The 24,161-nt window shown below is 50.9% G+C and overlaps 1 protein-coding gene across 1 annotated transcript in view; it reads left to right on the plus strand.

Annotated features, from left to right (window-relative positions):
• The first annotated feature begins 279 nt into the window (after positions 1-279).
• Spns3 (SPNS lysolipid transporter 3, sphingosine-1-phosphate (putative)) overlaps positions 280-24,161 on the plus strand; it is a 55,015-nt gene continuing 31,133 nt past the window's right edge. Inside the window, exons 1-8 of the mRNA XM_052757608.1 lie at positions 280-663; positions 3,483-3,548; positions 8,805-8,941; positions 10,364-10,515; positions 11,168-11,234; positions 12,323-12,471; positions 13,006-13,158; positions 20,209-20,398. Coding sequence (XP_052613568.1) covers positions 324-663; positions 3,483-3,548; positions 8,805-8,941; positions 10,364-10,515; positions 11,168-11,234; positions 12,323-12,471; positions 13,006-13,158; positions 20,209-20,398 — 1,254 coding nt within the window. The 5' untranslated portion in view covers positions 280-323. The remainder of the gene's footprint in view (positions 664-3,482; positions 3,549-8,804; positions 8,942-10,363; positions 10,516-11,167; positions 11,235-12,322; positions 12,472-13,005; positions 13,159-20,208; positions 20,399-24,161) is intronic.

Here is a 24,161-nt window from a genome sequence, read left to right on the forward strand (position 1 = left end):
GGGTGGTTTTTCCCACCGCCTCGTCTTGTGGTCTCCTGGATAACCCCACCCACCTGTATCTGACCTGGCTCATGGCCCTGCTCACAGTCCATCCCTTGCTTGCACAGGCAGTCCAGTTTGTAGTGAGCAGGGCTCACTACAGGGGACACTCCTTTCATTTTCTCTTCCAGAAGCTTCCCTTCCTCACTGCAGCTGCTGCAGCCATAGTCTAGATGGAGGGACCACAGAGCTCTCCAGTCACTGGTGCAGCAAGGCTAGGAGGCTGAGAGTGATGAAATCCCACCGGCAAGGCTGCAGTGTGCTCAGCAGGGCCCTGTGATAAGATGTCTAACAGTTACAGGGCCGCTGTTTTGAGGTTGGGAGGCTGGGAGCCCACAGGAAGTGACTTGGTGCCGAGCAAGCTTTGCTCAGCACCCGTCCTGACACAGAGGCCGCAGCTGGCACTGCTGGGAATGTCCACAGAGTGCATCGGTCCTTGGACAGGAGGGCCACAGGGCCAGGCCCTGAGTCCAGGTGGGCAGTATGGGGCCTTGGCTCCAGGTGGCTGTCTGCCGCCCTCCGCGCCTGCCTCTTGGAGCCTGCCCCGCTGGCGAGCATACTTGGCTGCTGCTGTTCTCTGCTACATAAACCTTCTGAACTACATGAATTGGTTCATCATCCCAGGTGAGGAGGGAAGGGGTGGCCCAGGGCACTATCTTCAAGGACCCCAACTCTGCAAGTCCGTGACTGTGCACCCATGGTGGCCTTCCTCCCGGCACCCTTTCTTCGCTTGGAGTCCATCTCTGATGGTTTCAACCCCTGGACGTGGTCTCCAGCCTCTCCTGTAATGGTCCCAAGCCAGAATGGGGCACAATGTGTGCGGGTAGGGGCATAGGAGGTAGATGGCTGGGACTGCGCTCTGCAGCAAAGGCCTCAGGTTGAGGATGGAGCTGCAGGCAAGGTTATAGAGGGCAGGACAGCTTGGCCCAGCTCCCGAGTGAGAATGGCTCTTGCTGGACCGTTTCTGGGGCAGCTGGCTGCTGGCCCTACCTTGCACAGTTTGCTTTCCTTCTTGTAGGAAACAGGGCACAGCTTGCTTCTGTGTTCTGTCACTCACTTATGCATCCCTCTGTGACTGGACTCAACGTCCTTTCCTCTTCTAGTCATTCATTCATTCATTCATCAACTCATAGTCAGCCCTTTCTTTAAAAAATTACTCTAATTTGTGTGCGTGCATGCGTGTTTGTGTGCATGCGTGTTTGTGTGCATGCGTGTTTGTGTGCGTGTGTGTGTGTGTGTGTGTGTGTGTGTGTGTGTGTGTGTGTACTCGAGTAACTGCAGCTGCTGGTCATGCCCAAAGCCAGGTTCTTGAGCGTCACTCATGTGTTTAGAGTAGCCAGGAACCTCTGCGGAATGAATGGGAGTCTGGGGCTACAGACATTACCCGAGCAGGACTGTGTCTTTGAGGAGCTCAGAGGAACACAGAACATGTGCCCAGCTTGGTCTGATGTGAGACAGAGCGGGGTGAGTGCCAGCAGAGCGGCCCTGAGGATGCACGGACTACAGAACTCACACACACAGGGACGGGTTGGCCTGGGCCTTGGGGACCGAGATGACTGGAAGGGACCACAGAGATGTGAATCAAGGCAGGTGAGTGTAGCAATCAGAGGTGGCAAGAGGGAGAGGAAGCAGGAAGTAACCCCCCAGAGGGTGTTTGGTGCAAGATCACAGGCTTTTGGGATGCCAGCCTGGAAACCTGTGCTTTCTGGCCCAGGCAATGGGGAACCATGGGAGAGAACCTTAAGTGGAAGAATATAATGGGATTTGGGTCCTTGAAAGACGCAGGATGAGCTGGAGGGGGGAAGGTCAGTTCAGGGGCTATCAAAGGGGATCAGAGCCGGGCGGTGGTGGCGCACGCCTTTAATCCCAGCACTCGGGAGGCAGAGCCAGGCGGATCTCTGTGAGCTCGAGGCCAGCCTGGGCTACCAAGTGAGTTCCAGGAGAGGCGCAAAGCTACACAGAGAAACCCTGTCTCGAAAAACCAAAAAAAAAAAAAAAAAAAAAAAAAAGGGGATCAGGCTGAAGGTGAGGAGGCCAGAATCTTAGCATGGGCGGAGTTGCTTGGAGGAATGGGAGGCTGAGAGACGCAGGGCTGCTGGGAACTGTCAGTGTGCAGCCTTTTGAGCCTTAGCCCTAACGGTAGCGCTCTCTCTGCCCTGGGGGCACCCAGTGGGGCTGTCAGACCCTAAGATCTACCTGCCTGGTTGCTGCCCCCTTGGGACTTCCGGTGGGCTGTGGTCACAATGGGGAAGACTTGGAGAAGTGAAACCGTGTGGGGGCTCTTAGGGACTGTTGGGGTCAGGCAGTGGTGTAGCAGCTAAGATTCTCCTGTGAAAATAGCACTTAGGAAGACCAGGGTGGTAGAGACCGGAGAAGAGCTGGCTTCACCCTTGTCCTTGAGCTACCCACAAGGTTGAGGAGATCACAGGAGACCCAAGGGGACTCTCCTAAAAATGGAAAGGAGTGCGCTCGGAGGACTTCTAGGTAGCTATTTTTTTCTTGCTAACTTATGTTGCATATTTTTCTTTCTCTCCAATGATTTTGCCATCTGGTGTCATTAAAAGATGAAGAAGGGCTGAGGATGTAACTAAGTTGAGGGCTTGTTTGGCACGAACGAAGCTCTGGGCTCCATCCTCAATACCCCATAAAACCGGTGTGTGGCACACACCTGTAATCCTAGTACTTGGGGTAGAGTCAGGAGGATCGGAAGTTCAAGGTCATCCTTGGCTACATAGAATTGAAGGCCAGCTTAGGCCAAATCTGAGGATTTTTTTTTTTCTCAAAATGGTAATGATTTTTTAAGGTAAAAAAGATATACAGATGTGTATGTTCAGCTGTTATGGTGATTGGGCTCAAACTAGATGAATAAATAAACTTTCCTACCTGGTGCCTTCATTCTTCGATCTTCATTCAGTGGCTGCTCGATATCATATCTGAGGGGTGAGGGGTGGGGGTAGGGCTTCTTGTGGGTGGGGCCCCACGTGGGGACTTTCGTTCTCCTTCTGTGATGCTGGATGGGGGAGCTGCCTCTGTCAGAGTCCCAATCCTCCCTCCTCCCATTCCAGCTGGACAGTCTTGGGCGGGTGGAGTCTGTGTATCAGGCACAGTGACGGTCCCCCCTCTCTTTTTGAGACAGCTTAGGCTGGCTTTGAAGTCTGCTGGTCTCAAACTCCTGATCCTCCTGTCTCCATCTCCTGACTGTGGCGCTCACAGGTGAGTGCTGCCAGGCCCGACTTTTGCGTGTGTTTGGGATGGGCATGGTTCTGTTGTCTGCTGCCGTTGCTGTGTGGTTGGACAAATGTGCAGGTAGGTGGGGATGAGGGCAGTGGGCCCAGCTGCCGTGTCCTGTACTGTGCTACTCATCGGTCCCAGTCTCAGAGGAGGCAGCCTTGGAGGCCAGCTGGGTGGGTTCCTTCCCATTAATGCTGTCCGTCTGTCCCTAGGAGTGTTACTGGATGTCCAGAAGTATTTTCACATCAGCGACAGCCATGCTGGTTTGCTGCAGACAGGTAAGGAACTAGGCTCTTTGGTCACGGTGTGGCAGGTTCTGTGGCCAGCTCCAGACCCCTAGTCTTCTGCAGGAGAGAGCTGGGACTTGAACACAGGTCCTGGAGCTGGAGTTAGCTGCAGGGTGCCCTGAGGGAGACAGGCTGGGGAAGGTTCCACAGAGAAGCAAGAAATCCCAGTGTGTGCTTTTTCTCTCACAGAACTGAGAAAGCTGACTAACAGGACTCCTAGACAGGTAGACAGATAGACCTTGATCCTCAGGTGGGCTCAGAAGGGCTGTGGGCCACAGAGAATCTACTAACAGCATCAGGGAGCAGCCACAGTCCATTCCAAGGGGGTTGGTTTATGGGATCATGAAACATAGGTTAACCTTCCATGAAAGCTTGGGTAAGCGATACACACCTATGTGTATGCACACAGGGACACACATGGTCACAGCACATGGCACCACATGTACACTGTAGCTCCTCTCGGCAGCCTGCCCACCCCCTCCAATTGCCCATTGTCACACTTTCACAGCAGATTCTCAAACTAGATACAGGGACCCCGACTTTTCATGGACCGTGTGAACAGTCCTGAGAGATCTGCTTCAGACTGCCTGTCATTTTCTTAACATGATCAGTCTGGAAAAAAAAAAAAAACCTGTGCCTGAGGGTTGGTCCCCTTTGTCATTGTCTCCCACCCCTACCCCACTCCTGTACTGTCCGCTGTCTGTCCACTATCTGAAGTGGACAGAAGTACTAAATCAGTGTGCTCCTCTCTGTAAAACTCTGGGGTACCAAGCAAAGGTGCTTGCTATGGCTTCTGCAGGGAGGCCTGGGGCACAGAGAACTCACTCACAGAAATGTTTCTATGGGCGGGTGGATTTCTGTGAGTTCGAGGCCTGCCTAGTCTGTAGAGCGAGTTCCAGGACAGCCAGGGCTGCACAGAGAAACCCTGTCTCAAAACAAAACAAAACAAACAAACAAAAGAGTGGTAGCCGAGCGGTGGTGGCGCACGTCTTTAATCCCAGTACTTGAGAGGCAGAGGCAGGGGAATCTCTGTGAATTCGAGGCCAGCCTGGGCTACAGAATGAGTTCCAGTACAGCCAAGGCTACACAGAGAAACCCTGTCTCGAAAAATCAGAAAAAAAAAAAGAAGAAGAAGAAATGCTTCTATGATCTTCCCATCAAGTCACTCACCCCTGGCCAGGAGCCAAGCCTTATCTAGACAGCCCTATTCGTGACTGTCTGCTATTTATCTATGAATTCAAGTTCAGAAACGAGATCTTGGTCTCTGGGATAGGTATTAACATACAGATTTTGATTTTAAAAAGACAAGCCACCAGTTTCCTCACAGTCTAACTTGACAGGTTAGTTTGGCAAAGCAGGGCTGACTTTCCCACTTGGGTTTCATGGCAGGCCTTTCCCATAAACTGAATGAACTCCATCTGCCCCTTAGAGTGCTTGATGGAAATACTGTTTACAAAATTAAAGCCATCCCTCTATCTTCCAGGACAGCCAGGGCTGTTATACAGAGACTTTGTCTAAAAAAAAAAAAAAAAAAAAAAAAAAAAAAAAAAAAAAAAAAAAAAAAAAAAAAAAACCATGGTGTTTGTAGATCCCCTAATGCATCTTCCTCTAAATTCAGTCTCCAGATGACTTAGGATAGCTAATACAAATCCATTGTCACAGCGTTTCATTTAGGGTCTAGTAAAAAGGAGAAAAACCTGTACAAAGTCAGTATGGATATAATTGCTTTTTGAACTACTTCAACTTCAGACAAAAGGTTTTATTTATTTATTTTTACTAAATTTGCATTTACATTTATTTTACTTTGCTTTTTTTTTTTTTTTTTTTTTGGTTTTTCGAGACAGGGTTTCTCTGTGTAGCTTTGCGCCTTTCCTGGGACTCACTTGGTAGCCCAGGCTGGCCTCGAACTCACAGAGATCCGCCTGGCTCTGCCTCCCGAGTGCTGGGATTAAAGGCGTGCGCCACCACCACCCGGCTTATTTTGCTTTTTGAGACAAGGTTTCATTATGTAGTATTGGCTGGCCTGAAACTCTCTATGTAGAACAGGGTAGCCTAAAACTCAACAGATGTCTTCCTGTCTCTGCCTCCCAAGTGCTGGGATTATCAGTGTATACTACCATGCCTGCATTTAATTATTTTTAAGTATTTATAATTACTTTATGTGTGTGCATGTTCTGGGTGCATGTGTGTATATGTGCTATGTGTATGCTTGATGCTTTTGGAAGTCAGAAGAAGGCACTGGAGCCTCTGGAACTGGAGTTACAGATTGTTCTGAGCTGCCTGATGTGGGTACTGGGAGCTGGACTTGGATCTTCTGCAAGAACAAGTGTTCTTAGCTCTGATCCGTCTCTCAAAAAATATTTATTTATTTATTCATTTGTTTTGAGATAGGGTCTCATGTAACTCAGGCTGGTCCTGAACCCACCAAATAGCCAAGAATGATCTGGAACTCTCGATCCATCTGCTTCTAGTTTCCCAGAGCTGAGACTATAGATATGTGTCCCATGCCTGGCTGATAAAAATGTTTTAAATGTCAGCCGGGCGGTGGTGGCGCACGCCTTTAATCCCAGCACTCGGGAGGCAGAGACAGGCGGATCTCTTTGAGTTCGAGGCCAGCCTGGTCTACAGCGCGAGATCCAGGAAAGGCGCAAAGCTACACAGAGAAACCCTGTCTCGAAAAACCAAAAAAAAAAAAAAAAAAAAAAAAAAGGTTTTAAATGTCAACTGAAATCATAGGAAGGAATAAGTAGTTCTCAAGGGAATGAAAACAGCACAGATTTATAATAACATCAGTGAACCAGCACTGCTGACACACGCTTCGGGAGGCAGAGGCAGGTCGATCTCTATGAGTTGAGGGCCAGCCTGGTCTACAAAGTAGGCTCCAAGTCAGACAGGGCTGCACAGGGAGACTCTGTCTCGAGCACAAGAAAACAAATAAAACATCATTGAGGGCATTGGGTGTGGTGTATATTTGTAATCCCTGGGAAGTGGAGGCAGTAAGAAGAATCAAAGTTATCAGTTACACAGAGAGAGAGGCTACCTGGGCCTTGGGCCATTTGCTCAGTGAGATACCATTTGTTTTTCATTAGACAGACAAAAATGAAATTCTAGTTCATATCAGTTGCTGACAAGAGTTCTAACATGCACTTCTATGCAAGTGTAAATTGATATAGCCTTTTTGGAGCCCTATTTTGGCAGTAGCTATTAAAATTTTAAACGCCATCTACACTGGAGATCACTCTCTGTGGAGTATTAGGTTGAATCATATTAAATTGCTGGTTTTATAGGTCAAAAGCGGCCTAATTTCCACAATTGCATATTGCTTAACCTAATACTACAGCAGGCCATGGGAAAGTGGGAGGGACCGGGACCTGAGCTGGGCATTCACTGGGCTCAGGAAATGTCAATCATCTATGATCAGAGACTAGAATCCCAGGTTTTAGACAGAGCCCTCCTAAGTCTTGGCCCTTTGATGGAGGATAGGTGAAGGGGGAGGGGTTTTTAGGACTCCATTGCCTACCTGCTAGCTCTCCCGACCTGGAGGCCAGGACTCAGCATCCTGCAAGGGAGGAGGAGATTTTATTTTAGACACAGACGTCATGAGTGAGTTTATCCATGTGCTACACAGCTGGGCAAACCCAAAGCCAGGTCTCTGTTCTCATAGAAGAGCAAACACAGCACTAATAACTGCTTTGTTGAGTTTTAGCTTTTAAAAATATTGTTATAGCTGGGACAATGACTCATCAGTTAAGAGCGCTAGTTGGGCTGGGTGGTGCTGGCACGGGCCTTTAATCCCAGCACTCGGGAGGCAAAGGCAGGCAGATCTCTGTGAGTTCAAAGCCAGCCTGGTCTACAGAGCGAGTTCTAGGAAGTCAGGGCTACACAGAGAAACCCTATCTCAAAAAACCAAACCAACCAAACAAAAAAGAGCACTGGTTGCCCTTCCAGAGGACACAGGTTGGATCCCCAGCACCTACATGGGTAACTCACAGTCACCTATCTGTAACTTCAGTTACAGAGGATCCCACATCCTCTGTGCCTCTGAGGGCCCTGCATACATGAAGTACACCTATATACATGCAGGTAAAACACCCATAAATACAACATAATAAAAGTTTTAAAAAATTAAAAGGAACATTATTATTACATTTTGTGTGTGTGTGTGTGTGTGTGTGTGTGTGTGTGTGTGTGTGTGTGTGTGTAAGTCACAATGTGAGTGTGGGGTCAGAGAACAGTTTGCAGGAGTTGATATTGTTCCTGGGGATCGACCTCACGTCTTCGGGCTCGGTGGTAGGACTTTTACTCATGGAGGCATCTCAGCTGGCTCCTCGCTTTTGTGTTTCTGAGACTAGGTCTTGCTGTGTAACCCAGGTTGCCCTTGAACCTCCAGTTCTTTTGTCTCAGCCTCCCGAGTGCTGGAATTACAAGCAAGCACCATGCCTGGCTTGATGGAGATGTAGCTGGAGATGTGGTTCGCTCGGTAGGTGCTTGTGCGGGATGCACAAAGCCCTGGGTTCTATTGCCCTGCATAAAAGCGGGATGTGGTGACATACAACCTGGAGCACCAGCAGTCAGGAGGTAGGGATGGGAGGATCAGAAGCTCAAGGTTATCCTTGGCTACACAGCAAGTTCAAGGCCGGCCGAGGCTACACAAGACCCTGGTTTAGTCACAGGTGTAGGTGTGGAGGATAGTGCACGTTCTGAGGCACACCAGCTCTTCCCCCAGCCTTGGGCATCATCACTGGTTTGTATCCAGGTGCTTGTTTCAGGTTCCTCCTCTACTGGTCCAAAGAACTGGCCTCCCTTTCCTCTTGCCAGCATCAGGTGTGTGAGTGACAGATCAGATCCGTTCCTACACCTAAGCTCACAGAAGCCATGCATTCTTGCAAATCCAGAATGCTAGCATCTACTCTGTGCTGGTGGTGGCTCTATGTTCCTTTTATGCTGCCTGAAGGAGATGGTCAGTTTCCCAAGACTGGGGTGATGTGATGCTCAGAGGCCACACAGTAACATAAATCAGAGTTGAGATTTGGTCCATGCTCAGTGTCCTACACTCTGGCCTGTGGGTTGTATAAGGAACCGGGAATGGAAAGCTCAACTTTTTATCTCTTCCTTCTCTTGCTCTGGGCCCACTGCCAAGGTGCCAGCTTGTGGCATCTGTGCCAGGCCCCTTCCCTGGGCCAGCAGGGCTGTCTGCCCAGCCACCCTCTTGGAAGATCCAGGTTGCCTCTTGTGTGTCTCTTCCAGTCTTCATCGGCTGCCTGCTGGTGTCTGCGCCTGTGTTTGGCTATCTGGGTGACCGCCACAGCCGCAAAGCCACACTGAGCTTTGGGATCCTGCTGTGGTCGGGAGCTGGCCTCTCCAGCTCCTTCATCTCCTACCAGGTAGGGCCCCAAATCCCTGCCCAGTCCCTGGGACCTTCCCCATCTGCTTTCTCCATGATCCAGTTGCCTCAGAGTTCCCTTCTGGCCCAAGCCAACTCAGGGATTGTACCGCCAGGACGAGGAGGGGTGCTGTGGTACAACCTCTAAGCCTGAGTAGAGAAGCTGTTAGACAGGTTTTGCTGCTGTTTTTGTTTTTATTTATTTTTGTTTTTTTGAGACAGGGTTTCTCTGTGTAGTTTTGATGCCTGTCCTGGATCTCACTCTGTAGCCCAGGCTGGCCTTGAACTCACAGAGATCCGCCTGGCTCTGCCTCCCGAGTGCTGGGATTAAAGGCATGCACTACTAAACCCCACTATTGTTGTTTTTGAAACAGTGTCTCACTCTGTAGCTCCGGTTGGGTTGGACTCTTCATGTAGAAGAGACTCATCTTGAACTCTCAGAAATCTGCCTGTCTCTGTCTCCCAAGTGCCGAAATCAAAGGCATGTACCACCATGTCCGCCTGGCCCATTAGATTTTCTTTTTCTTTCTTTTTCTTCTTTTTTTTTTTTAATTTTTAAAAGTTTATTTAACTTTATTTTATGTGCATTGGTGTGAAGGTGTCCAGTCCCCTGGAACTGGAGTTAGACAGCTGTGAACTGCCATGTGGGTGCTGGGAACTGAATCTGGGCCCTCTGGAAGAACAGCCAGTGCTTTTAACCGCTGAGCTACCTCTCCAGCCCCCCCCCCTTTTTTTTTGCGCCTTTCCTGGAACTCGCTTTGGAGACCGGGCTGGCCTCGAACTCACAGAGATCCGCCTGCCTCTGCCTCCCGAGTGCTGGGATTAAAGGTGTGAGCCACCACCGCCCGGCTCCAGCCCCTTTTTAATGGTTTTTTGAGATAGGGTTTCTCTGTGTTTTGTTGTTGTTCTTGTTTTTCATTTTTTTGAGACAGGGTCTCTCACTATATAGCGATGGCTGTCTTATAACTTGATTTGTAGCCAAGATGGCCTCGAACTCACAGAAATCCACCTGCTTGGGATTAAAGATGTGTGTGCCACCACACCTGGCCTGGCCCGTTAGACTTTCTTAACAGGAGGCTTCCTTGCCCTCCATTTCACTTCCCTTTTTGGTGGGCTCTGCAGGGGTTGGGGGAAGGTTGGTGTAATAGGTCCTGTCTTGGGAAACTGCCCTACCTAGCAGAGAGCCAGAGGAAGGGTTTCTCCTCTGTTCTGAGCAGGCAGTGACTATAAGCATCAGTAGGCCCACCCATGTGATTTTGGGAACGTGGAGTTGGGGCGGAGGGATACTTGCCGCCCTGGTTCCTACCTCCTTCCCTATGGGCCTTTGTCATGAAGTCCCTTGAGGCCCTCTGTCACATCCTTTGGCCCCTGGTCCCATGGGAAATTTCTGGATCTCACCATGGTCTTGTGCCGGCTTATCCAGTATTCCTGGCTCTTCTTCCTGTCCCGGGGGGTCGTGGGCACTGGAGCAGCAAGCTACTCCACCATTGCACCCACCGTCCTGGGTGACCTCTTCGTGAAGGACCAGCGGACCTGTGCGTTGGCTGTCTTTTACATCTTCATCCCTGTTGGAAGGTTGGTATTGTTCCTGGATCCACTTCCTCGAAGGTAAACTGAGGCTGAAGGAATCAGAACAGGGGCTGCATTGTGGGTAGGAGAGATCAACCCAGCAGGGCTGGGGTCTGAATCCCATTATTGCATCATTCCTTCCCCATCTCTGCATCTCTCTCTGGGCCTGTTTCCTTGGCTGTAAATGGGGACAATGCTGCCACTCAGTGGGCTGGGGGGGGGGGGGGGGAGGTTAGCAATGATAACTATGCTCCTAGAAGGAGTGAGAAGAGGCAGTGTGGCTCACTGGGGAGGGCAGCCCTGGGAGACCAGTGAGGAAGTGTGCTTTGTAGCCCTATAGGGAGGCTCCTGAGCTCTGACCCTCCTTTCCTGAACCTGCCTGACTCAAGCAGGGCTGGGCTTTGGAAACTAGGGGTGGGGTTGGTGGTGGGGTATGCAGCTCCTTGTATGGAGGGACTGGTACAGGGCCTGGGCTAGGAGCCAGAGGTCACTAGGGGTCCGACCAAGGGTGGAGTAAAACTGGACCTTTCTCAGGGAATGGGCTCTGAGGCTCAGAGAACTGTCTCCCTGGGCAGGGGAGCCAGGTCCCTGCAGTCAGGCTGGCCGTGGGCCCTGCCTTCCAACCCTCACGGCCATCTCTCTCACCCCATTGTTGCAGTGGTCTGGGCTACGTGCTGGGGTCAGTTGTGGCGGAGTTGACAGGGAACTGGCGTTGGGCCCTCCGAGTGAGTTCCACTTCCTTTTTGCCTCTGCTTTACCCCCTGGGCCGGCTGGGACTTTCCAGTCTTCTGTGGCCTTAGCCACTTGGCATAGGTACCTGGCGCCATGTGGGGTGCTGGATATTGGTGATTGGGGCCCCATGGGGAATATGGGCTGTGGAAATTGTGACCTTGGGGTCAAATCCCAGCGGCTTAGTTTGCTAGTCGTGTGGCCTCAGGCAAATTGCCTTCTTGTTTGGGGCCTCAACTTCCCTTGCTATAAAAGTTAAGCCTACCTATGGACTCTTTGGGCAAAGACTGGAGAGTGTCTGGGCCAGACACAGAGCACTCCTAAGGACTGTCATCTGCGGTGACTTGGTGGTAGAGTCAGGACAACTGAGAACATACCTGGGGAGGTTCTGTCGGCCTGTGGCTCTCATTAGAACAGGGATATGGCTGGGCAGTGGGGGTGAATGCTCTTAATCCCAGCATTCGGGAGACAGGTAGATCTCTAAGTTCAAGGCCAGCCTAAAAAAAACAGGGATAGACCACTCAAAAGAGGAAGAAACTGGGTGGCAGAGGGGGCTGGAGCTTGGTCCTGCATGCAGATCTCTGCTGAACTGTCCTGGAAGGCAGAAATAGAAGCCCAGGGCAGAAAAAGGCTTCAAGGAAGCTGGCCTGACTTGCCTTGAATGAGAGCCTTCTCTGGTCTGAACTGTCTGAAGCTGCCCCAGGGTAGATAGTGAGATTCATGTCCTGTGGGCAGGGGTACCAGGAGAGGATGGCAGGGTGGGACTGGTGTGGCAGATGGAAGCATGATCCAGGAAAAGGGCTTGTCTGAGTTCCCATTTTCAACTATCTCAGGCTCCCTGGTCCCAGTAGAGGAGAATTTGTACTGAGCAGGCGGGCATTAATTGGGTGCCAAGGAAACCCCCCTGGCGAGAGAGTCTACATTATCCCTATTAGGGTGAAGATAGGTGTTATGGCCAGCTCTCTGTGTAGCCAGCACCGGGCACCCAAGACTAGACCAGAGCTCAGACCCTGTGGCTGGCCCTCTCCTGTCTCCTAGGCTGTGGGAGCACTTGGCCCTGAGCTCCCTGTTCCTCCTTCCCTAGATCATGCCCTGCTTGGATGCTGTGGCCTTAGTTCTGCTCATCCTGCTGGTTCCAGACCTACCCCGAGGAGCAGCTGAGAAACAGGAAGAAGTGGCTGTGGGGGCTCCGAGGAACAGCTGGTGTGAGGATGTCAGATACTTGGGGAGAAAGTAAGTGTCCCTGCTCCCTCGAGAGTCTCAGGAAACCCTTCCGTCTGGCCCAACAACTCCACCCTCTGTCTTTCCGCCTCTAGGGTTGCCTCCGTGTTCACAGCCTTCCTCCTCCTCTGAGCTCCACTCTTAGCGAGATGCCTCTCTGTTACTTGGTCCCCTCTGCATGTGGCCCACGTGGGGGCTGAGAGTGGGGCCGGCTGTATGAGTTCTGGCCTTGCACTGGGTTCATTTATGCGGTGGACATAATTTTCCAGCCCCACCCGCTTCCCCAGGCTGCTGGAAGGATGCTGTGAGTTCACTGTCCACCTCTTCAAGCTACATGGGAGCAACACTGGCCCTTGTGTCAGGTCTCGAAGGGAAGCAGGACAAGCTCTCCTCGATGTAGTCTCGGGCCTCACGAATCACGGCAGCGTGGAGCGTGAGGGTAGCTGAGACCATTAAGGAGGCTGGATCCTGCATGCCTGGGGCAGCGGTCAGGCCCTTTCAGTCCTGGCCCTGTCTTGGCTTCAGCCAGGACACTTTCTCTTGCAGCTGGAGTTTTGTGTTTTCAACCCTCGGAGTGACAGCCATAGCTTTTGTGACTGGAGCGCTGGGCTTCTGGGCACCCAAGTTTTTGTTCGAAGCTCGCGTGGTCCACGGCCTACAGCTTCCCTGCTTCCAGGAGCAGTGTGGCAGTCAGGACAGGTGAGGAGGGGCTGGAGGCCACTGGCTTGGCTCATGACCCTGTGAAGATGGCTGATCTTTGGACCCATGGGCAGGTCAGGGTTCCCACTCTGACTGATGAGTCTGCCATTGCATGTGCACAGACCTCTCTGTTGGCTTTTGTGGGTACTGGAATCCCTGTCTTCCTACTCTCGTGGCTATTGTGGGGGTTCCGAAGGCACCAGAGTGGGAAGGCTGTGAGGCTTCTGTGGGGCTTCAGGAGATGATAGGAATAGTAGGTGATCACCCTTTGTCCTGCAGAGGGGCCCCAAGTGTCTTCTGTGAGGTCACCCCATTTTACAGATTGCAAATTAAGGCACTGGGAAGATCCGCCATGTGTCTGGCTTAGGGATGTCAAGAATGTGTTTTTCTTTGTCCCATCAGTGCATCTGGATACCCAGGAGAGTTTTGAGGTGTCGCTTCATTTTCTGCCTGGCCGGTCTTCTGCCTCTGCTGGGCTCTTTTACTGTCCCTGCCACCTCTTGCCATATTCTCCAAAGACTCCAGTGACCTCCTGATGGGAGTCAAGAACATCTCCTAGGCCTACCTCCCTTGTCTCCCCTCCTCTTTGATACCCCTAATTCCTTGCCCCCACCCCGGGTGGCATGTTCCCTCACCTGTATCTTTTTCCATCTTTGATCTTGCTGTGCCGATTTCTTGGACTTTTTTTTTTAAAGATTTTATTTATTTATTATGTACACAGAAGAGGGTGCCAGATCTCATTACAGATGGTTGTGAGCCACCATGTGGGTGCTGGGAATTGAACTCAGGACCTCTGGATGAGCAGTCGGTGCTCTTAACCTCTGAGCCATCTCTCCAGCCCGATTTCTTGGACTTTTATGTTAAGTTAAATTAAATTTTATGTATATGGGTGTTTTGCCAACATGTATGTCTGTGCATCACATGCATGCAGTGCCTGAGAGGGCCAGAAGAGGGCGTCAGATCCCCAGAACCAGAGTTATAGAGGGTGGTGAGCTGCCATGTGGGTGCTGGGAATCAAATCTGGTCCTCTGTGAGGGCAGCTGGTGCTCTTAACCATCAAGCATCTCTCCAGCCTGTCCTTGAACTTCTAAAGCTCCACCCTTCCCTCTGCTGGTCACACCAACACCTGCATCCTCTTCTCCAGCCTCCTTTGTCTGCCTCAGTTTTGCGGCCTGATGCCCAGAGGGAGCTTGTGTGATTTCCAGAATGTCTGTGCTTCTGCCCATAGTTTCCTTCCCTTTTCTCATCATTGTTTATTAAACTTATTTATTTTGCAGTTCTGGGGATTGACCCCACGGCCTTGCACATTGTAAGCAAGTGTTCTTTGGGGTGAATGCTAGGCAAATGCCCCACTGATGAGCCACACCCGCCCAGCCTCTCACTGGCAGATTTTAGTGAAGGACTCTTATCAGTGAGCCACACCTCCAGCTCTAAATGTTTGCGTCAGGCCTTGTGCCAACTGTTTTACATAAAGAACCTGCAGAGGAAGGTATTTATGCTGTCTCGGAATTACAGATGAGACGGAAGGTCACACAGATTAAGTGACTTGTCTAAGGCCACACAGCTAACAAGCAGTAGCCAGGGTTTGAACCTATCTAACCCTGCCGCTGCTGTTCCGAAGCCCCAGGTCCTGTCGCCATTGGAGACTGCCTGGTTCTGTCAATAACTTACAGGTTGCCTCACCAACCGGCAGAGCTTTCTGGCATACAGGAAACATCCTGTGAACAAACACAGAGAGGAGGTGCAGTCTGCCTCTGCTTCCCTGTGAGATTGTCCTCTCTGGAGGCAAAGACAGCTTCCTAAACAGCCCCCAAAGAGGACTCCGTCCCTCTTCAGGTATTGATACTTGCTTAGAGAAGCCATTGTCTCTGCCCAGCTCCCACTCTCTGGCCCCTTCACACCATCTGTGTGAGAACTGGCGGGCATATCAGTGTCTTGTGCTTGATAAGATAAATGATCACACACTTAATGGTCTAAAACCACAGAAGTGTGGGCTTGGGCTGGGGCTGTGACTCGGGTGGTAGAATGCTTTCCTAGAGTGCACGAGGCCCTGCATTTGATCCTAGAATTGCACAAGCCCAGAACAGTGGTCCACACCTTTAATCCTAGCACGAGGGAGGAGGAGGAGGAGGAGGCAAGAGGACCCAGAAGTTCAAGGGTGAAGCCTGCAAGATGGCTCAGTGGGTAAAGGCACTTGCCATCAAGACAGATGACCTGACTTTTGATCCCTGGAAATCTACATGGTGGGAGGGGAGAACCATCTCCCCCTGACCTCCACTTGTGTACTATGTCACCTCATACATGCACACACACATGCATACACACATAAATATATACATACATGCTCATGATATACATAAGATTCAGGGTCATCCTCAGCTACGTAGTATGAGGCTAGCCTGGTAGCCTGAGCCACATGAGAATCTAACCCACCCACACCCCCCCAAAAAAAAGAAAAAAAGAAAGAAAGAAAAAGAAAAGAAAAAAAGCAAAAAGGACGTGCCCTGGGTTCCAGCCCCAGTACTAAAAAATAAAATACAAAGTCCAGTTAAAAATACCCGGAAATTAGTTTTGTCATGATTTTGGAGGCTGGTACTTCCAGTGCACCCAAATCAAGGTGTCTGTGGAGTCATGTTCCCTCGGAGCTCTGTGGAGCCTTTGCCTCTCCTAGGTCCTTGTAGCCGGTAGCATTCCTTGGCCACATCTCTCTAACCTCTGCTCTCAAAGTCACATGACACGATCCTTTTCTTTCTGGGCTGGAGGTCCCCCGTGAGCACAGACGTGACTATGGTCAGGGCTTACCTGACTAAGGGAGGGTGGTCATTCCAGGCAATATCAAGATCCTTAATATCTGCAAAGTGTGGTTTTTGCTAGAGGTTCCAGTAGGTTCCAGAGATTGCAATACCTTGTGAGTTTAGCTACGGTTTTAGCCTATGGAAGAGCTGTAGAAAGTCCTCGTGTTGGGGCTGCTACAACCCCCTGGGTTAGGGTCAGCCCCAGATGCATGTGAGGGAGAGACAGTACCCTGGCCTGCTTTTCATTGCTGAGGTAAACACCATGACCAAAACCAACTTGGAGGAAGAAAGTGTTTATTTCATCTTCCACTTCCAAGTCACAGCCCAGCATTGAATGAGGCCAGGGCAGGAATGCAAGCAGGAATCGGGAGGCAGGAACTGAAACAGAGCCATGGAGGAATGCTGTTTACCGGCTTGCTCTCCATGACTCACTCAGCTTGCTTTTTTGTATAGCCCAGGATCACCTGCTCGGGGTGGTCCAGTTCCTTCCCCAGTGATCCTTAGTCAAGAAAACGCCAGAGGCTGGAGAGATGGCTCAGTGTTTCTAAGAACACTTGCTTGCTCTTGCAGAGAATCTGGGCTTGGTTCCCAGCACCTACGTGACAGCTCACAACTGTCTTTAACTCCTGTCTCAGGGGATCCAGCGCCCTCTTCTGGCCTCTATGGTTACTAGTGCACATACTTAAACACAAGCGTTCACACACATACACATATAAATAAATAAATAAGCCAGGAGTGGTGGTGCATGCCTTTAATCCCAGCACTTGGAAGGCAAATCTGTGTGAGTTTGAGGTCAGCTTGGTCTACATAGTGAGTTCTAGGACAGCCAGAGTTATATAGTGAGACCCTGTCTCAAAAAAACCCAAGTAAATATATATATATCTCAATTAAAAAGAAGAGCCAGGCATAGTGGTACATGCCTTTAATCCTAACACATGGAAGGCAGAGGCAGGTGGATCTCTGTGAGTAGTTTGAGGTCAGCCTGGTCTACATAGTGAGTTCTAGGACAGCCAGAGCCACACAGCAAGACTCTGTCTTGGAAAAAAGAATGAAAGAAAATGCCCCACAGACTTGACCATCTGATTGAGGTATCTTCTCAATCGAGGTTCCTGAAAATTGTCCTCTGACCTCCACTTGCACACTGAACTCTAGCTTGTATCAAGTTGACTCAAAAAGTTGCACAGGCGGGAAGCTTCCTATGCAGCCCCAGGAGAACCTCCAACCCTGGAGCTGAAGTGGCCCAGAGGAAGGAGCTGCATGGCAGGTAAAGAGTCCTGTCTCTGGCTGTAAGTGGAGTCTGGACAGCGATAGGGGAGTGGTGGAGGAGCATCAGAGCCAATGAGGGAAATCACTATGGTGCCTATTTGATTACTCAACCCAAGTCTCTCAAAGATCTTGAGAGCCCACTATGGCTGGCTCAGAGGGAGACTCAGAGATGAACACCACTAACTCAGGATCTGACTAGTAGCCAGTATCTGGCTCGGGAGGTTTGTGAGGACCATCACATGATGCTTGGACATGCCGGCTTCTGCTTGGTGGGAGAGGGCTCCAAGGCTCTGGGCCTGCCCTTGAAAGGCTGTGTCAGGCAACCTCAGGCAAGTTCCTGACTGCTATGGTTTCCACATGCCCTGCTGTATAGGGAGGGTGCATTCGTTAGGTCTCAGCCTGTGGCATAGACAGGTCACAGAGGCTGGTGGGATTCACTTGCGCTCAGTTCGCTGATGTCCAGTTTTGCATGGCTACGTCCTTTTCAAAATTAATTTACTTAGAATAATTGTTACAAGGGCTGGAGAGATGGCTCAGTGGTTAAGAGCACTGGATGTTACTCCAGAGGACCTGAGTTTGATTCCCAACATCCACATGGTGGCTCACAACTGTCTGTAACTCCAGTACCATGGGCTCTGATACCCTTTCTGGCTTCCGTTGGCACAGACATATACCCAGACAAAACATCCATACACAGAAAATAATAATAAAATATAAAAAACCTGTTACCCTGTGTGTGTGTGTGTGTGTGTGTGTGTGTGTGTTTTCACGTGTATGGAGACTAGAGAACAACTTGCTACAGTCATTTCTCTCCTTCCACCATGTGAGTCCTGGGGATCAAACTTAGATTGCTAGGCTTGGCAGCAAGTGCCTTTACCTGCTGGGCCATCTTGCCAGCCCACATGTCACATTCTTTGAGTATGTGTGTGTGGGGGTGGGGGTGGTGGTGGTGGTGGTGGTGTATGTATGTATGTGGAAGCCAGGAGTTAACCTCAGTGTCACGTCTCAGGAGCTGTCCCTCTTGATATCTAGGCTGAGCTGGCTAGCCAGAGAGCCTCACTGATCCACCCATCTCTGCCTTCCCAGGCCTAGGATTATGAAAGCATGACGTCATCGTGTTTGACATTTATGCTGATGCTGGGGATTGAACTCATGGCTTTGTGCTTGAGTGGCAAGGCATTTAACTGACTGAGCCGTCTTTTTCAGCCCTCGTGAGGGTGAGAGTTAGGCCCTGGCCCTCTCACATAAGTCTGCAATTTTTGTGTCTGAGAGGGAACATGGCTGGGGGAGACAGGTGTGTGTTGGGGCCACAGCTCCAGAGAACAGCCAGAGCAAGGTGGAGAGGCTGGCCAGACATCATGAGGCTGGCTCAGAGAATTGCCATTGGTGCAGAGGGAATGAGGGACTGAGAGAGAGGAGGCTACACTGGTCCGTAGGGCTAGTCCCATAGGGCCATATGTTGGCCAGAGCCTTGTAGAGAAGATACCAGAGTGCCACTGAGGGGCTGGAAGAGCCTGGTTAGATCTGACAGAGTCCGCACCGGTCACTGTCTCAGTGAGGCCTTGAAACTCCTTTGAAAGGAGCTTGAATGGAGCAGTGGGTGATGGTGTCTGTCTGTGCAGATCCTGCCTCTGTATCTAGCAGCTGTCTGATATCGGCCCTCGCCTTCCTTACTCTTGCATCTGCCCATCTGGGATTTCTGGGAGGAAATCAAAGACTTCGTTTGCTTAACATGTATCGCTTATGTTCTGGACTCTGTGCTCCCAGCACAGAAAACAGGAAGGAAACCAAATCTGGTCATTGCTTTTCAGGATTCCGAGGGGTATGGATGGTAGTTAGTGCTACAGGGGCCAGTGGAACTAAAGCAGTCATCGTGGGAACAGGGGATGGTGTCCCCTGTGAGGGAGCATTTGTGGGAGTCACGTGGATTGAGTGGGAATTTGGAAAGTTTACAATAAAGCAAGCAAGGGAACAAGAATGCTATTGCGGAGTGTTCCAGATGAAGAAAAAGTATGTGGGGTTTGCATGGCCAAGAAAAGAAGAGTAGGGCTGAGGCTTGAGGTCCAGGGGGCTAGGACCAGAGCTTTGGGTGTTTGAGAGCTGATGGAGGATTTGGACAGAGTGTGGTTAGGAACATAGTCCCTCATGTCTTAAGAAGCACTTTCTGGGGCTAGAGAGGATTCTCAGTGGTTAGAGCACTGGCTGCTCTTGCAAAGGACCTGGGGTTCAGTTCCCAGCACCCACATGGCTGCTCACAACTACCCGGCACTTCAGCTTCAGGGACCCGATGCTCCCTTCTGGCTACTGTTGGTACTGCATGCACACATAATCAAACAAAAATAAAGTCATAGAAGAAGAGGAAGAGGAGGAGGAGGAGGAAGCAGCTGCAGTAGCAGCACTTTCTGAGGGCCCGTGTAGAGATAGAGTCTCTGTCAACGCCAGATGGGGTTGAAATGTGTACAAGAATTGGGTGGGAAAGGCATGCTGTTGGGGGCTGCTTGGGAGGTAAACAGAGTCAGGATGCATGCAGATGGATGAGATTCAGGAGGTGAATATGTGGGGATAGTGGCACCCACCTTTGATCCCAGCACTGGGGAGGCAGAGCAGGTGGATCTCTGTGAGTTAGAGACCAGCTTGGTCTACATGGTGAAATCCAGGCCAGCCAAGGCATAACAAGAGACTATCTCAAAAAAAAAAAAAAAAAAGCACATCATGGGAGTCAGTACATGCCAATCATCTAAGCACTGAGGATGGGTTGGGCCCTAGAGTTAAGATTTCTGAGCAGGGCCTTTGGAGTGGTGAGATAGAGAAGGTCACTGTGGATGTGCCTGGATGGAGATTCCTCCAAGGTCCTCAGCTTTCCAGCTGCAGTTCTGGGCTTGCCTCCTGCTGCATGGCACTGGGTCATGTAACTGGGTCAGGTAGCCTGACTCCGGAGGCAGGGATAGGATGCAGGTCTGACCAGGTCCTCTCTGCTCTTTCCTACCAGCCTGATTTTTGGGGCACTGACTGTTGCAACTGGCATTATTGGTGTCATCCTGGGGGCGGAGGCCTCAAGAAGGTACAAGAAGGTGAACCCCAGGGCCGAACCCCTCATCTGTGCCTCTAGTCTGTTTGCCACAGCTCCCTGCCTCTACCTGGCACTCATCTTGGCCTCAAGGACCCTCCTGGCTTCCTATGTAAGTGAGGGCCCCTCTGGGAGTGGGTGGGAATCCCTTGAGGCTACAGGTGCACACTAAGCTGTGTCTTTGTGTTCATTGCGCTGCTCACCCCTTCCAGACCGGAAACTCTAGCCCCAGTTTCCAGTGAGTGCACAGAGGCTCACTGAGAGCCGCCCAGCAAAGAGGCAGGACTAGAGTGATCGCAAGCCCCTTTTGGCTCTGGAGTGAGTCCCTCTGGATGACTGACTGGTTGGTAGACTGGGTAGGGTAAGAGTGTTTATCTGACCCAGGGTGTGTTGTGAACCTGGGGAGGCAGAGGGAATGCTTCCCAAGTTCCAGATGAGAAAGGTTGGCCATGGCTGGTGCAGACCTTGCTTGAAAGACAATTATGGCCAGCACAAGCTTTCCAGATCCTGGTCTCATTCTAGCCCCTCCTGTGTCCCACATTCTGCCTAGGACAGGGGTGCCACCCTTTGCTTGTGTCTGTTCATGGAGGGCCCTGTTTCTTTTGGGTCTGAAATCCTTCTCTTCCTACAGTCATCGTTCACCTCCTCCAAAGTGTCCCCAGATTATCAAGCATCCTGTCACAGTTCGCTGTTCCCGCCCTCCTACTCATCCCTGTCCTGCTGAGTGGGAAAGGCTTGCTGTTTCTGGGAGGATAGTACCAGCTTCGCCCCTGGGTGTTGGACACAGCGCCCTTGTCCATAGGCATCAGGTCCACTGAGCTGGCTGAACTCAGTAAATTGGCTGTGGTTTAATGTCCATCTGTCCATCCACTCACCTATGCCCCAGTCCCGGTGACTGTCCTGTTATGGCCAGTCACACTCAAGGACTAAAAAGTCTGTTTCCACTTAAACCGTAGCTTCAGTTCTGCCTCTGAATAAGGCTGTTATCCAGGCACAGAAAACTGCCCCGGGATGAGAGGACCCATGGTGCGCTCAAGCTCCTTGTCACAGTCTCTGTCCTTTGTCACAGATACCAGCCCTCCCCACGATTCTGACTCCTGCAGGCCTGAGCAGGTGAAGGATGGCAGAAAACAGAGGAGGGCTACCTGGGAGTGAGCTGTTTTCTGTCACTGCCTTCTGAGCGGCAGCTGCCCAGGTGCTAGGCTGGGAACACTTTCGTGCTTTGGGAGTGGGCTCTGACCTTTCCTTGAGGCAGATGTGGCCTCTCTAGCAGACATGCCTGGCCTGTGGGCAGTGGTGGTGCACCCTCATGACTTTCCTGATTCCCCGGCATGCTGTCCTTCCAACCCACCTGGTCTCTCTCTCTTTCCCACACTGTACTCTGCTCCCTCTAGTGCTCCACCCTAAGGGGACTCGGACCCCAGAGACCATACTTCCTAATGCCGCCTAACGTTGGGTTGTTTGGCGAGTACAGAGGAGGTCCTTGAGGTGGCTCAGTCTAGGAGGAGCTGTACTTAGCAGGTATCCTGCCCGTTTCTTTCTGTCCTCATTTAAGAAAGCATCTCAGCCGGGCGGTGGTGGCGCACGCCTTTAATCCCAGCACTCGGGAGGCAGAGCCAGGTGGATCTCTGTGAGTTCGAGGCCAGCCTGGACTACCAAGTGAGTTCCAGGAAAGGCGCAAAGCTACACAGAGAAACCCTGTCTCGAAAAACCAAAAAAAAAAAAAGAAAGGAAGAAAGCATCTCTTTCTTTTTATTTCTTTTTATGTTTTTATTTTTCACCTAGCTGTCCTGGAACTCTCTCTGTAGACCAGGCTGTCCTCCAACTCATATAGAGATCTGCCTGCCTCTGCCTCCTGAGTGCTGGGATTAAAGATGCACGCACCACCACTGCCTGCCAAGAAAAGGTCTCTTTTGAGAAATGCCATGGGGGTTGGTGAGATGGCTTAGTGGGTAAAGGAACTTGCCGACAAGTGACCTGAGTTTGATCTTTGGAAACCCCAGGGTAGATGGAGAGAACTGCTCTCTCTGTCTCTGTCTTTCTGACGCTCTCATACACACACTCACACACAAAGGTTTAAAAAAAGGAAGAAGAAGGGCTGGAGAGAAGGTTTAGTAGTTAAGAGCACCCACTATTTGGCCGGGCGGCGGTGGGACACACCTTTAATCCCAGCACTCGGGAGGCAGAGCCAGGCGGATCTCTGTGAGTTTGAGGCCAGCCTGGTCTACAGAGTGAGATCCAGGACAGGCTCCAAAACAACACAGAGACACCCTGTCTCGGAAAAAAACAAAACAAAATAAAACAAAACAAAAACAAAAAAAACAAACAAATAAACAAAGAACATCCACTATTCTTACAGAGGACCTGGGTTCAATTCCCATCACCTGTGTGGTGGCTCACAACCATTTGTAACTCTACACACAGGGGATTTTGCCTCTTAAGCCACCAGCACACACATGATGTACATACATGCAGACTAAACACCCATACTCATAAAATAAATACATAATTTTTTAAAAAGAAAGGAAAAAAATTAAAAACTCCAGGCCTGATGTGGAGCCTGCTCCTGGGCACATTGGCTGGTAGTCAGCGGGAGATGCTTCCTTTTCTGTCTCCAAGGCCTTAGGGTGCACCTGGGCCCTCTTCAGGGGGTGTCTTAGGGTTTCTAATGCTGTGATGAAGCACCATAACCACAAACAAACTGGGGAGGAGAGGTTTATTTCATTTAACACTTCCACACCACAGTGGAAGGAAGGAAGGAAGGGAGGGAGGGAGGGAGGGAGGGAGGAAGGAAGGAAGGAAGGAAGGTTAGGAACTCGGAGGAGGAACCCGGAGGCAGGAGCTGATGCAGAGGCCATGGAGGGGTGCTGCTTTCTGGATTGCTACTTATGGCTTACTCAGCCTCCTTTCTTTTTTCTTTTCTCTTTTTCCTTTTTGGGTTTTCAAGGCAGGGTTTCTCTGTGGAGCCCTGGCCATCCTGGAACTTGCTCTGTAGACTATGCAGGCCTTGAAATCAGAGATTCTCCTGCTTCTGCCTCCCGAGTGCTGGGATAAAGATGTGGGCCGCCACGGCCCTGCTCAGCCTGCTTTATTCTAGAATCCAGGAGCACCAGTCCAGGAGTGGCCCACCCACCATGGGCTGGGCCCTTCCCCATCAGTCACTAATTAAGAGAATGTCCTACAATCTTGCCTACAGCCTGAGCTTATGGAGGCATTTTCTCAGTTGAGGTTCTCTCCTCTCAGATGACTCTAGCTTATGTCAAGTTGACATAAAACTTAAAACATAAAACAGGGGGATTGCCTCTGAACTTCCTGGAGACTGGAAGAGGTCTGCCACCTTCCCTCTCACAGGCTCAGTTGACACTGAATAGTCCTCTTGACCCTGCTGTGGGAAGGTTTTTCTCACCCCACCTCACAGACTGGAAAACTGAGGCCCAGAGGAAGCAGCAAAGAGTAAGACAGACACATGTTTGCCTCAGGCCTGGGTATGCCATGCCTCTGCCCTTGCCATTCTGGGGGAGAGAAGCAGCTGGGCGCCAAAAGATGCTTTCATGCTTACTGTCTAGGTGGGGTGGGGTGGTGGGCACTGTCCCTTCTCCTGGTGAGAGCTGATGGGACTGACAGGAACTAAACTTGCAGGGAGACTGAGGCCCAGGTGGATGGGGCCCTGCCAGAGGCCTTGGCATCCAACTTTGCTCCTGCTAATGTCTTCTTTGGCTCCTGCAGGCTGCTTCCTGGCTATGTTTTGGGGACACAGCTGTCCCCCACCCTGCAGTCTGGCAGGCTTCAGAGCTGCATGTCTCATCTAGGAGTGGTGGTACTGCGTCTCAGCCGATCGAGCCAGCTGGGAGAGCTCTAACTCTTTTCCAGGCCTG

Source organism: Peromyscus californicus, unplaced genomic scaffold (genome assembly GCF_007827085.1).
Source record: "Peromyscus californicus insignis strain IS unplaced genomic scaffold, ASM782708v3 Scaffold_3__1_contigs__length_106647218, whole genome shotgun sequence".
NCBI classification, from domain to species: Eukaryota; Metazoa; Chordata; class Mammalia; order Rodentia; family Cricetidae; genus Peromyscus; species Peromyscus californicus.